Consider the following 15587-nt stretch of genomic DNA (forward strand, 5'->3'; position numbering starts at 1 on the left):
TGTACTTCATCCCAAGACATACAAGGTATTCTCTGGTCCCTTTCCCTATTCATTTTTTTCCCTAAGATTCAAAGTTCAAATGAGCAACAATATGTACAAATAAAACCCCAAAATTTTTATTTTATTCTCTACAGTAATTAAAATAATCAATTTAGAGCTTTATACTTTTGTAGTTATTATTTAGTCAGTATACCTTAACTAAGCCTTAGAAATGTTGAAGTAATCGTTGTTCATTAAAGTTGTGTTTATATTCATATAATTTTATGTTTTAATTGATTTATAATATAACAAAAGAATTAAAAAAGGGTTTACAGGAAGTACTAAAAAGGACACATTTTAGTAGGGGAGGGAGGTGGGGATGGCTGGGGTGGGGGAGGCAATAAAAAATAAAACAAAATAAATTGAAGTAGTTTTGTTTATCAAGATTATTTTTAATTGGGCTTTACTTAGCAGTTTTTAAAGATAATGTTTATTTATCAGCAGAAATAATCCAAGAATAGAAATGTTCTATAAGATTTCTATTTCAGTTGGAATGTTTTACATATATTGTTAATATTATTTTTTGGTTGTTTCTATATACATAGTATACAGAAAGTTTTTTCAGTATGATATATGATAAATAGCCTTTTAATAAATTAGGTGTGAAATAATTTTGTGTTAAGCTTCTGAGTAGTATGTACTTTGACCTAAATAATCCACAGAAATTTACATTTAAAAAAATTTTAAGTGACTTTTAATTTCAAAACATTACATGAAAAAATTAAAGTATAATTCTACTATTAAAATTCTGATGTCTTTCTTTCTTTATACAATAAATATGTTAGCTTCTTATGATTGATATCTAACCATAGGTACAGTTTTATATTCCTGATTTTTTCAAATTCAAATTTGGGGGATAAAGTGAGTGTAAAACAGACATGATTATTGCTCTCATAAAATTTTAGCATAGACAATAATGAAAGAAATCATTCTGTAATTTTAGAACTGTATAGTGTTTTTAAATTTTGATGTTTTATGTAAAATTGTAGTGAACATTTTTCAGGCCAAAATAATAAGTAATTTAGGATAAATTCCTAGGAGTAAAAAGACTGGGTGTGAGGGTATGGAAATTTTTCAAGGCTCTTTACACATTGTTATTTCTTTTTATGATCATGGTTTATTTTTAGTTAAAACTTGAATGGCTTTGTATTAATTTTGTTCAGAAGCCAGTATTGTGTGACAGGTTTGTGAATTTACTTTGGACACTGAAAGGTTTTTGGACCAGGGTGTTGGAAATCGAGAACCTCACCAAGGCTGTCCCTGAGGCCCACCTCCGGAACCAGGAAGCACCACATCATCCGCAGGAGGGTTGGGAGGGCTGGGGACATCCACTTTTTATGTCCGTCATTTCTCCGCCTCCGCCCTCTAATTCTTTGGTGGTGGAAAATTGTGTGAAATTTTCGGCTCGCGGTGGCCCCTGAGGGCCGGTTAACGGTTAACGGCTGCTCCGCCGCCCGCGCACGCGGGCGGATGGCGCAGCGGTCAAATTCGCTGCTTGGATGCCGGTAGAGGCAGTGAAGGCCGAACCGACTACTTCATTTTCTATTTATTTTCTTGACTTTTACTGAATATTGTGGTTAACATTGTTTAGTGCACCCACACAAGTGACAAGTGTAACTTTATTACCCAATATCTGTAAGTATTACACATTTTACCTTTGCTTAATTTACAAGTCGAAAAACAAATTATACTCAAGTTATTTTATGGGGAAATCATCATGAACATATACATAGTTTTTAAGGGAAAAGCCTGAATATAAAGATAATGTACAAAATTACAGCTGTGCTTTGCGCACAAATGTTTATATTCTTTTGTGTTACTTTCAGACCATATACTTCTTTCACCAACACATACATACACATTTTTATGCATCTATGTGCACATATAAATGCTCCAAAGCACTGTTAAAATAAATTATCAAACATGTATATGTTTATAAAACAACCAGTTAGATTCACTCAATAAAAACTGATACTCTTTCAAACTGTACTGTAAAATATAGCTACTCTGTCATGTCCCTTTAACTCCCTGTTGCTCACAGCCTCTTTATGATGTCATCGCTAAACACTGCCAGTTCAAACTTACTTTCCTGTGGTCCTGGCAACATATACACAGGGGAAATGTCCCTTCTAAGATCGTAAGTACTCTATTTAATACTTTTTACTATTTTTAAAAACTATCATGCTCAATTTAAACTACATATTTATATTGTTTAACATAAGTAATATTTCTCTTACAATAATTTTATTTGTAAATTAAATTTTCTATTATAAACACGCAAATGGAAGAATATCTTGAGTGCTGTGCTTTCACATTTGACTACTTCTGGCTCTTTCACCAAATAGCTCCATAGACTTGACCATTTACTCTGTGTCATTGTGTGTACTCATAACCACATCTTATTTTAGAAGGGAAGGAACTAATGTGTGAAACCACTATAAAGTGGAAAGCTAGATAAAACATACTAAGACTTCATGAGTTTTAATACACTTAATTGTATGTGTAAAGAAAACTAGATCATGCCAACTTCTGATAAAAACAAGAACTTACTAATATTTCCAATTACAGATAAAGTATACTGAGTTCTCTTTCTAAAAGGAGTCCTTTTGTGGGTACTTAAACAACAGTATTTCTGGAGGCTTCACTGGTTGCATCTTTCAATATTGTTTGATATTTCAAAAGGAAATGTACTCTAAAATATTGTGAAAATTAATACACAAATTTACAATGATATAGGCCATATTGACTTAGAGCTAACAATTAATATTCATGTGTATTAAGATGAACCATATTAGATTATTAATATTAAAACATTCTAATAAAAATTTATTATGGTACAATCTAATGTAAAAAGCTTATAAATAAAAATCATTAACAAAGATACAATTAAAGTGGCATAAAAATAAAGCATATTACCAGAAAACTTACAGAAAAGCATATATGAGTAACCAGTAAACACATGAAATGGTGTATAACCTGAACAATGAAAACAAAATTTAGAAAATCTTTGACTTCAAAATTCAAATTTTAAAAATCTACAAGGCCTTTTTCTTCTTAAACACATCCTGTACTGTTTGGATCTTTTGTATTTGTATGTGTCACTTTTACAAGAAGGAAACTCAATATCTTTGAAAGAAAAAGAATGATTTTATCCACAAATTAAAGTTAGTTGGATGCTGCCCACACCTGATATTACTGCTTACATCACAAAGGTCTCAGGATTATGTTATCATTGGGAATTATCCCTATCAAACACACTTTCATTAGCAAAATTCTCTGCTTCCTCTGTGAATTACCTCCACTTTTTTATCTAAAACATGTCTCTTTTTCAAAAACAGTTTTTTAAATTATATTTTTTACTGTTGTTCAAATACAGTGTTTTTTGCCTTTCCTCCCACCTCTCCCCTCCATCCCAGCCATCTCCACCTCCCACCCCTGATTTCACCCCTCCTTAGTTTTGTCCACGTGTGTGTCCTTTTTGTTACTGAAAACTCTTCCCTCTTTTCCCCCATTATCCTCCTCCCTGCTCCCCTCTAGTTACTCTCAGTTTGTTCTTTATTTCAATGTCTCTGGTTCTATTTTGCTATTTTCTTAATAGCCTCTGTAGTTGGGGCTGTTTTCCTTTCAACATCCACTCTTAACTGTGGACCAGACATGAATTATGTATCTTCTTAGTTACCTAATAGGTTTTCTAAGTCATTCTCCTTCTGTTCCCTAGAATTCAGTAGCTATGGGACTTGTGTCCTCAGATTGTATCACCTGTTACCTTTTTTTTTCTCACAATTTTAAATTTACTTTTATTTTTTCCATCACCATTTTTTTCCTCCCACACCCTCTTTCACCTCCACCCATCCTTGTGCCCCTACCTTGCCACCACCATCATGTTGTTCATGGTCATAACTTTTTTTCTTTTTTGCTGAATCCCTTTACCACACCAACCCTTCCCCCAGAGCTGTCAACCTGCTCTCTGAGTCTGTTTCTATTTTACTGTTTAGTTTCTTCATTAGATACCACATATGAGTGAAATCATATGGTACTTCTCTTTCTCATTACTAAGTGTAATGTTTTCCAAGTCTATCCATGCTGTCACAAAGGGTAAAAGTTTCTTCTTTTTTAAAGTTGAGTAGTATTCCATTGTGTAAGTGTGCCACAGCTGTTTTGTGCACTCCTTTACTGATGGACACCTGGGCCACTTCCAAATCTTGGTGATTGTACATAACACTACAGTTAATATAGGACTGTATATATTCATTCAAATTACTGTTTCAGGTTTATTTAGATAAATTCCCAGAAGTGGAATCACTGGGAATTTGTTATATGTTATTGGTTATTCTCTCCTTCCATAGTTTGAACATTTGGTTCCTCCGGTTCTAAATCTTTTTTCTTTATTTTTGCTTCCTGATTCACTTTATATTCATCAAACTTCTCAAATTTCCTTTCTATTTTGTTGTTATATGTATTTACATTATACTTTTATAGTTATCTTGTAGGCTATAAAATAATCCTTTCAATTATTACAGTTTAGTATGAATTACTATTTTTACTACTCCCCAGACAGTGGAAGCACCTCACAACATTTTAACTCCACTTATTCCATTCTCTTTTATGCACTATTACTACCATAAATATTATTTTGCATAAAATTCTTTTATTTTTAAACTCAATAGATTGCTACCATTATTAATTGTAAGTACTTGATATTTTTGCACTCATATATTTACTCATTTTGATAGTCTTTATTTATCTTATATTAACTAACTGTACATCACCTTGTCTCATTTTCTCCCACCTAAAGAATTCTCATTGATATTCATTTAGTGCTTTCTACTGGCAATAAAACTGACACATTTTGTTTGCATAAAACGCCTTTATGTTATTAAAAATATGTTTGCTATGGAAAAAATCCTAAGTTGACTTTTTCTTTTATACCTTTAAAATATTGCTTTGTCTTCTGACATCTGTTACTCATTTTCTCCTTTATGTCAACATACAGTTTGGGCTCATGTACCAAAAAAAATCACACAATCATTTATAAAATTAAAATAAAATCCTAATATGCTCTGAAAGGGTGAAAACTATTCAGAGTTGTAATTATATTTAAGCTTCTAATAACCTGACACCTAAATTGCATCTATATAAAACAAGCATAACATACATATGGCTAAATTGTCCTTTTTCTGACTGTTCTTTGATTGCTTTTTCTACTGTTCTCCAAAGTGAGGTACATGTGCAAAATAACCCATTTAAGTGTGTGAATAAGATATTAGAACTTCAATTTATATGTTTTATTTCATCTATAAAATTGTCTATTTTAAAGTGTGATTTATGTTATGTTATTACAGTAAAATATAAATTATACACAAGTTGTGCTCAAAAGTAAGTTTTGAAAACACCACTTTCAACCATAGAAAAGGAGTCAAAATCAATGTTAAATGCAATGTCTTTTTCCAAGAATATGAAAACAATAATCCACTTAGCAGATTAGATTTTCAAACTAAAATTCCCAGGGTCACAGACCATAATATCTTGTAGTTACACTATTGAATGACTATGATTCTAATGCAGACTAATTGATCAATTGCCTTTGCAAAAGCAACAAGCACAAGCTTGAACTATTTTAGGAATCTATGAAGTTTTTTTTTTTAACATAAAGTTTTTTTAAGATTTTATTTATTTATTTATCTTTAGAAGGGAAGGAGAGAGGGAGAGAAACATCAATGTATGGCTGCCTTTCGTGCATCCCCTGCTGGGAACTGGTCTGCAGGGAACCAGCCTGCAGCCTAGACATGTGCCCTGACTGGGAATCGAACTGTAATCCTATGGTTCGCAGGCCTGTGCTCAATCCACTGAGCTACACCAGCCAGGGCTTTGAAGTTTTCTTTTTAAAGACTATTCAGATCATTGGTTCCTAACCAGAACTGAGTATCCAAATAACCAGAGAAATTTTTTAAATAACCAGAGAACTTTTTTAAATGCATACTTGATTAAGCACAGCCACATACTCTGCTTCATGAATCCAGTAGTTCTCAGGAATATTTACTTTTCTTAAAATTCCTAAGTTAATTCTGATGTTTATTCTCAGTTGAGAACCACTAAACTAAATATTTTTATTACTCAGTGTCTCCAAAATCTTTCCCAGGTCAGTAATTATTTAATGATGAGTATTGACCAGGCTTTGGGCTGGATACTTTGGGAACAGATTATATGTAAGTATAATCTCAGAATTAGGAATGGTCACAACTCATTGTTCCTGCTAAATAATAAGGAAATATTATTTTAAAAATAAATTATACCATGTATATTTTCAGTAGACTATGTGATAATCACCAGATCAAGTTGGCACTTTCTAAATAAAATATATCATGGATCAGTTTTCCCTGTGTCTAAGAACAATTCATAATCCATATCAATACTTACATAGGCCACTATCATACATTATTATTGGTTTGATTTTATTAGTGGTACTGAGAAAACTAAAACAGTAATTTTTTTCAGAACTTATTTAGTGAATTTAGAAAATATGTGCTTACTATTATTTTAGACCTTTACACTAGAAAAATTGGAGGGATACTGGTTGGATTTACTGTTAAATAAAATATTTAAATTTAAAGTTAAATTTATATAAAAATTTAAAATATAAAATATATATATTTTTAAATATAAAAATTTAAAGTTAAATAAAATATTTTATATTTTTTACAATATATCAACCTAGCATTTTATTTTAGCTTTTGTTCCATTATTTATTTTTGTTCAAGTTTCTGGTAAAAATACACTTTCATTTATCTATAACTTGATTTAGAGGAAAGGAACTGTGATATGATTTATAAGTATACTTTTTTTAGATATGGAGTTCTTAGAATGCATAAGACTTCTTAATTTTACTATTGATGGTTTAATAATATTATCATTATTATATCTTTCAATAGCCATAGTATACATTAATTAAAACATTTTCTTTTTTTTAACAGACAAGAAGTAAACATCGAAGCACATGATAATACCTTGCAAAGTAAGAATTTAGTCTCTTTGGAGTTCAATACTATTTGGATTATATTTGAAAGGATATTTAGGGTTAAATTACTAAGTATCTACTACTCAATATGATAAAGTATAGAATGCCTTGGATTTGTGTTGCAACTTAGGAGAATGATTTGTGTGTGTATGTGTATGTATATGTTGGTATGTGTGTATATGTAAAATATTTCTAGTCTTGATGGGGATTTTTTACTCACTATGTTAAAAAGAAATAGTTTATTTCTTCTTCTTCATAATAAAAAACAACTTTAAATTCATAAGGTTCCCTTGTGTTTAAAATTCACAATAACAAAACCAAAAGTAGAAAACAAAAACATAGTTTAAAACATGAAAGTGGATGGTCTATTTATTACACAGACACAGCTTTAGAAATGTTCTCCTTAGTAAATTGAACTTAAATCTGTCTGCACTACTACAACAGTTACCCATTCACTCTAGTTCCTCCTTCAGGAAACACAAAAGAAGCTTCCAACTTTGTGGTTAAGAGAATGAACACTGGAACCAAACTATCTGTGTTTGAATTTTAATTCTTCTATTTACTTTTTCATTTGGTGCAAATGATATAATCTCTTTCAGTGCTTTATTTTTCTACATCTATAAAATGGAGGCAATTATAAATTATATTATCTAATTCAAAGTGTTGTTGAAAGATTAAATTAGTTCATATGCATAAAGTGCTTAAAACACTGTCTGGCACATAATAAGCATTATGTTAGTGTTAGTAGTTGCAGCTATTCTATAAATGCTATTACTACTATTCCATATAATGGAGTAAGTAAATACTCCATAAGTACTTAAATGTAATGATCAAATTTTTTATTAGCCTTCCCATTTCCAGGAGAACTGTCTTCAGTTACTTTAATAGAGCCTTTTTTTACATAGCTACCAGATATGGTGATTCTCCTGATCAATGTATTTTGGATATATTCAAGTGCATATATGTTCTGTTAGTAAATTTTATTGAATTCCTTGGGGTGCCATTGATTAATAAAACTATTTAGGTTTGAAGTATAAAATTCTATGATGCATCATCTGTATGTTGTATTGGGTATCCACCATCCAAAGTCAAGTCTTTTTCCTTTTTTAAAATAGAGTTCACAGAATTGAATGTAGTATTTGAGTCTCTGGCCTTAATTTTTGTGCCTTGAAATGTCATTGAGATCAGAGGAGTGCTAAACAAAACATTTAGATTTAATCAATTGAGACTTCTACTAATTACTTTATTCTCAGCATTGAGCTAGCTATTATGGGGACTATACAAGAAGTCACATTGTCTATAACCTCATTAACCATTGCCCCTTGATAAATTTAATTAAAATGTTTAAAAATTACAAACGTCATTTTAAAATATAATTATTTTTAAATGGGGAGATAAGCTTTTATGGGAAAATCTCATTGAAATCCCTAAGTAATTTGCAAATAAACTACAAACTCCAGGGGAAACGGAGATATTTTGAGTTGTAACTTAATTTAAATAATATATTTCTTACTCATGAATATTTCAGTGCTTATGAGGGTCCAGCCTCTAATCGCAAACTGTTTATTGTCTTCTCTTGTGTTAGTGAGTGAATCAAGCAGCAAACTATGTAATCAAGAATACTCCACTTTAACATTTCCTAAACCACCTCAGCCAGGCAGAAAAAAGAGATCAAGACTTTCAGAATTACACATCACAGTTCCTGTGAGTAACAAAATGGTCATTTTAAAACTAAATTTAAGATTATATAATAAATAAATATTGGTATGTGTAATTATAATTTTACTACCTTTGGAAGCAGATATTTAAAAATTTATAACTTTCCTTAAAACAGGTTGCCTTCACCTACCTCATATTTAGCTTTTACTTATATGTGCCTCTCCATTTCAAAGACATTATATAGCTAATAGAATAAGCAAACTAGAGAACCTAATGCTGCAAATGGTGGGATCTATCAGGAAAGTTTTACCAGCTACAAAAATATAAAATTTGAAACTTAGAACATGAGCTGATCTTGATGATATTTCAGACCTTCTCCATTTTCCTTAATTTGAACTAGATACTGGAAGATTCAGATTTTCTACTGCTTTTATAAAGTAGTTATTCACTAGCAAAAAGAAAGGCTATGCATGTGACAACTACCCATAATAAGAAGCAGAACATGGTGGCCTTTTATGTGTGTGGGCAAGACTGTGAACTCCTGGCTACCAGTGTGCGGCAAGTGAAAGTGTTCACAACAGTGAAAAGTTAAACATTATATTCCCTACTATGTGTTAAATATTCTGTCAGATGTTATAGTCTGATTGATGAGTAATGCATATACCCTCTGTTTGTGTATTCATGCACTTACCTTAGGAAACAAGTGTTATCAGGAATCTCTGCACTAAAGAGTTACCCTTCCCCTCTCCAGATGTGACTATTGAGGGCAGTTGTGGGAGTTTGCTTCCAGATGTTTTTCTCTGAATTCTCTCTCTCTCTCTCTCTCTCTCTCTCTCTCTCTCTCTCTCTCTCACACACACACACACACACACACACACACGGTGCCACTATGAACATCTTCCATTTGCTTTTCTCTGGTAATAGAGTGTCCTTGGCATATCACAGTCCTTCTGTTTCCTACTCAGCAGGTGCACCTCACTACAAGCCCCCATTATTAATTTGCCCTTCAGTCACTGCTAGTTAATAAACACAAGTTTTTTTTAATAAAAAAGGAAGGAAATTTATCAATTAAAAAAAGGCTAGTGTTCAAAGGTCAACCGATGCTGATATCAAAATAGGTTTTGAGGGCATCTCCCAAAGCAGAGTTACATTCAATGAATTTATTTAAGGGCCATTCATTATATCTGTAGTGATACAAGTACAGGCTTCTGTTCATGATCTTCCTTTAGTTCAATATGACCATTTCATTGCCTGGTGATATCTCTGTGGAATAGTTGAAAGAATATAAAAAGTAAATGTAAAATTAATCTATGTGGCCACTATGACCTTCAGATTTGTCAAATGTTTGGCTGGGAGTTTAAAAAATTACACTACTTCACCACAAATTAGTGTGGATCAAACAATTGTTTTATTTTATGTCCTTGCTTTTGACAGTACTTTACAGCCTAGGACTCCTAGGCTTTTAATTTGATCAAAGACTTTGAAAGAGGAGTAGAAATGAGGTCATGTCTGAAGCCAACAGCTATCACAAGAATTGTCATGACAATCTTGATGGGAATAAGCTTATTTTTTAACTAATTTGAGGGTGAAGGATACACAAAATGTTCCAAAAGATCTCTTGTTTTGAGGTCCGAAAGGAGCCCAGTATCAATTGTAAGTACAGGCCCTGAAAAACCATCAATATGGATCATTGTGGGGCTGCTTCAGCTCCAATATAAATAATTGAGAAAATCCTTAAGTTTCTTCTAAAATAAAGTAATTTGATTTTTAAAGTAAATTTATCTCACATAAACACAAAAGCACATAAAGGACACTGAAAAATAAAGCAAAGAAACAGTTTTAAATGGATGGTTAAAAAGAAGCTAAACTATTTTCAACTTTCACAATATAGAGGTATACCTCATTCAAAATCTGGTTTTGATTTTATGACATTTTTAAAACTAAATTTATTGGGGTGACATTTGTTTATAAAATTTATTATAGGTTTTAAGTGTACAATTCTATGATATGTTATATGTATATTGCATTGTCAAACATTCTTATTATTCTAACCAACATTTTTAGAGATATGAAAAAAGAAAATTAGAGGAAGTCCATAAACCAGCTCAGATATGGATAAGGAATTTCTTAAGAAAAAAATTCCAAAGGCCATCTAATTACTTCACTGTCAGAAGACAGGCTCTCTCTAGTCATCCTTATACTCCTAAAACCCATCCTGAAAAGCCAGAATCTGAAAAGTCAGAAGATTCCAAGAAAAATACTGGCCCACATGAAAAAACACCAGAATCCAAAGTAATAGCAAATGATAAAAAACCTAGAAGAGGAAATAAAACTTCATCAAAATCATCACATGAAAGTAAACTATCTAGGAAGTTGAACTACAAATCAGAAACAAACCCAGAATCCAAAGATTCTAAGGCAGTCTTAATGAAGGATCGAAGAAAACGTAAGAGATATTTTAAAAATTTCGAGAAGACAAATATTGAATCCATATGTACCCAAAAGGATTCTAAGAGCTCAGAGAACAATTCAGATGCCAGATCTGAGGCCTGCTCAAAAAACAGTGAAAATATAGATTTAATGGTATCTTTAGAGGAGTCTGGTGCTGAATCCATGGAATTTGATATGTGGTTGAAGAACTGCTCACAGAATAATTCAAAGAAACCTTCAAAGAAGGAAGCAAGTAAAAGCTCTGATACTGATTCTGTAGATTCAAAAGGTGGAAAGAAGGGTAATAAAGATAAAAAGAAAGACAAAAAGAAAGATGCAAAGAAAGACACAGAGTCTACTGATGAATCTGAAGCCTCAAAGGATAGAAAAAAAGGCACAAAGAAGACTAGGAGAGATATGAAGAAACGTGACAAAAAGAAAGAATCAAAGAAGGACACAGACTCTACTGATGCAGAATCTGAGTCTGAATCAGATGCAAAAAAGGGTAAGAAAATTTTAAAGAATAAGAAAGGTTCAAAGAAAAAGGATGCCAAGAAGGACACAGAGTCAACTGATGCTGATCCTCAATCTGAAAAGATTTCAAAAGAGGGTGGAAAAGATGCAAAGATGGTTAGGAGAATGTCAATAAAATTTGAGAAAAAGAAATCTGCAGTAAAGTCTCAAGAGTCTAGTGAAACTGAATCTGATCTGGATACAAAAAGACCTAAGAGAGGTTCCAAGAAGCAGGATACAATGAAGAAGATAGAGTCTACTGATACTGAATCTGATGAGTCTTCCAAGAAAGGCCCCAAGAAACCTGGATTGATCAAAAGTTCCGATGCTGATTCTGATGATTCAATGTATAAATATTGGGCTAAAGAGGAAGGAGTTCAAGAATCAGATGCCACATCTACAGATTCAAAGAAGGGAGTACTGGGACTAAAAAGAGATTTAAAAACATCATTCAGAAAGACCACATTCAAAGAAAAAGAAAAGGCAGTTAGGTGTAGAGCTCTTCCATCAAGAAGTCCACCACTACTAGCAACTCCTTGTGAGCCTATTATACTATCACCTAGGATCAAACATCAATGTCACTGCAAGAGGCATTCTCCACCTCCAAAACCAAGATATGCTCCTTTGGTATGTTTACTCTGTTTTATTTTAGAGACAATTGTGTTGAAAATGAAAGATATTTTAAAGATTTGAATTTCTATTTTCTTTAAAGAATAGTTCTCTTTTACTGCAATATTGACGAGTTTGGCACTCTCAGGTAAGAGAGATAAAGGATACTTTGAAATGACTCAAAAGGGTTGCAAAACAAATGTCAAAAAGTTAAGAATAATATTTAGACTGGGGCATAGAGAACTAGCTCGTGACTTAAGAAAATATTTTAAATTACTTGTAAATGAAGTCATGTTACAAAAGTAATTAACTGTTCTATAATTAAGAAAAAATAAACATGAAAATTGACTAACACTTGTACAGGGGCAAATTTAAGTAAGATATAAATACATCTCCTAGGAAGTTGCTGAATATAGCATAAACATAACCAAAATGTAGATAGGGCTAGTTGGAAATATAGTATATGGGGATTCAGATAGGCAAATATTAAATTATTTAATTTATATCTGAACTAACCCTCTTTATGTACCAGTATTACTGATAATCTGTCCTTTAGGGGATCTCCTCTTCCATCCTCCTTCATCCAAAATCTGGCTACATGAGGAAGCTTAAGTAGACATCTCACCTTGGATGAAGGGGCCCCTTGTTGTCCTCTGTTTATGGATTTCTCTGTTCTTTCATTGAAGTGTAGTGTATTTGCATGGTTTCTGTGTATCAGTCTGTGTTTCCTTTCTCACAGAGTGTGCTTTGCCTAGTTTCAGTATGGTACAGCTATTGTACTCTACTGCTAAAATCAGAGAATCTATAGGTATAGCTGGATCTTGACTTTGAGCTTCTAATTTCAATTAATGTCCTTCCATTTTTTCTTTCAATATGGTGGGAGCCTCCAGATTTGCTTTTTTTGGGGGGGATTTATACATTTCTTTTATGTCTCTCAAAAGGCCTGGATTTTAAGTCCATTTTCTCCTAGCGGACTCAAAAATTCAGCTTTGGGACTTGAAGCTGAAATAAGCATGCTCTTGTTTAGAGGTCTGTCTTTAGAGGTTGAGTCAATGGGTGGGTAGTTATTAGGGCAACAGCAATGAATATATTGCTGGGCCATTTTTAAGGTAAATGAGAAAAAAGAACTTCATATAGCTTAATTGTTTTCCACAAGCAGTTTTTATGCAAAATAAGTAAAATGTGAGAAAACAAGTTGGGGCCAAATATTAAATTAATTTATGAAACACAACTTCAGGGTTGTGTTCTGGGCTTGTATATATTCACCACCAAGGGTCTTTAATAAATTTCTATATGCATAATTATCATCAAGTGAGGCTCCTCCACTCCTACCATTTTATTGAGAGTGCTATTTTCAAGATTACCAAATACCTTCTGGGGGCCACATCAATGGGTCTCTCCTCACCTTATTCTACAATCCAATAGCATTTAAGCTATCCTCTCCTTCTTTCCAAGAACACTTATTTTAGTTGACTTCTATAACTCCATGTTCTCCTGTTTTCTTTGTACTTACTAAGAATTTTTTACTACTTTTATTGCATCCTCCTCTATTTAACCTTTAATGAGGGAATGACCTAAAACTTGGTTTTTCAATCTTCCTTATCTACAATCCTCCCTTGGTGACTTTGTTAATTTCAATGGCTTTAAATACCATCTATGTATTGATGAGTTCAGAATTATTACATATAGCTGCAATCTTTCCATCAAGTTAAAGCAAACAAACAAATAAATAAATTTGCTTGATGTAAGAAACCTTAATAAACCATACCATGTATCCTAAGAAACCATATCCTAGAAACGATATCCTAGGAAACCATATTATGTATCCTAAGAAACCACATCCTAAGAAACCGTATTATGTATCTAAGAAACTATATGCTAAGAAACTATATCCTAGGAAACCATACTATGTAAGCTAATAAACCATGTCCTAGGAAACCATATCCCAAGAAACCGTATCCTAGGAAACCACATTCTAAGAAGCCATATCCTAGGAAGCCATACTAGGTATTCTAAGAAACCATATCTTAGGAAACCATACTATGTAACCTAAGAAACCATGTCCTAGGAAACCATGTCCTAGGAAACCATATCCCAAGAAACCATATCCTAGGAAACCACATTCTAAGAAGCCATATCCTAGGAAACCATACTAGGTATTCTAAGAAACCATATCCTAGGAAACCATATCCTAGGAAACCATACTATGTAACCTAAGAAGCCATGTCCTAGGAAACCATATCCCAAGAAACCATATCCTAGGAAACCACATTCTAAGAAGCCATATCCTAGGAAACCATACCAGGTATTCTAAGAAACCATATCCTAGGAAACCATATCCTAGGAAGCCATATTATGTAACCTAAGAAACCATGTCCTAAGAAACCATATCCCAAGAAACCATATCCTAGGAAACCACATTCTAAGAAGCCATATCCTAGGAAACCATACTATGTATTCTAAGAAACCATATCCTAAGAAACCATACTATGTATCCTTCCTGCACTCACCAGAGTCCCATTGATTATCATAGCAGGACATAAATAAGGCTATTGACATGTTTCAGGGTCAGTTGTGTTTACATTCTTGAGTTAAAATAATTTGCACTTGAAATTATGTTTGTAAAGCTTGCCATGTTTTTCAAACATAGATGAAGAATTCTTCATATTCCACTTCATGAGGTAGATAATTAAATTGTTCTGTTTAGAGTGTATGTTTTTTACTTTCTTTTTTCTTTAGGTATATTTGACATATAACATTATACTACTGTCAAATGTACCTCATAATGATTAAGTATATATTTTGAGAAATAACCATAGGAAGTTTAGTTAACATCCATTACCATAACAGTTACAAAATGCTTTTCTGTGATGAACCTTTTAGTACTCTCTTAACATTGTCAAATATATAATATACAATTATTAAATATAGTCACCATACTACACATTGCATCCCCATGACATTTATTTTAAAGATGGAAGTTTGTACTTTTTGACCCTTTCCACTAATTTCACCCATTCTCACCATCCCTTCATCTGACAGGTATTGACATGTTCTTTGTATATATTAAGTCTTGTTTTTGTTTTGTTTTGTTTTCCCACGTATAAGTAAGGTCATGCAGCAGTTGCCTTTTTCTAACTTATTAAATTTAGCATAATTCCCTTAAGTTTCATGGATGTTGCTGCAAATGGCAAAATTTTCTTTTTATGGTCAAATAATATTCCATTATGTGGTGTGTATACATGTATGTGTATGCGTGTATATATGCACATATGTGTGCACACACATATACATATATGTATACATATATGGGTATATACAC

At 32.4% G+C, this 15587-nt stretch overlaps 1 protein-coding gene across 1 annotated transcript; it reads left to right on the top strand.

Annotated features, from left to right (window-relative positions):
• Positions 1–1509: 1509 nt before the first annotated feature.
• CYLC1 (cylicin 1) lies at positions 1510–12881 on the top strand. The gene is made up of 5 exons (XM_037027860.1): positions 1510–1544; positions 7011–7051; positions 8640–8758; positions 10778–12283; positions 12822–12881. The coding sequence occupies exons 1-5, from the start codon at positions 1510–1512 to the stop codon at positions 12879–12881; spliced, it is 1761 nt and encodes a 586-aa protein (XP_036883755.1).
• Positions 12882–15587: the final 2706 nt, after the last annotated feature.

Source organism: Sturnira hondurensis, unplaced genomic scaffold, assembly GCF_014824575.4.
Source record: "Sturnira hondurensis isolate 20B ecotype Veracruz unplaced genomic scaffold, ASM1482457v3 Scaffold0001389, whole genome shotgun sequence".
NCBI lineage: Eukaryota > Metazoa > Chordata > Mammalia > Chiroptera > Phyllostomidae > Sturnira > Sturnira hondurensis.

What these genes read in the sequence shown, in the direction of transcription:
- CYLC1 (XM_037027860.1), top strand. Translation starts at nt 1,510, where the DNA reads ATGGCGCAGCGGTCAAATTCGCTGCTTGGATGCCG. An exon ending in AATTCGCTGCTTGGATGCCG is followed by an intron (nt 1,545 to 7,010) that starts GTAGAGGCAGTG and finishes TTTTTTTAACAG; the next exon opens with ACAAGAAGTAAACATCGAAG. An exon ending in AATTACACATCACAGTTCCT is followed by an intron (nt 8,759 to 10,777) that starts GTGAGTAACAAA and finishes CAACATTTTTAG; the next exon opens with AGATATGAAAAAAGAAAATT.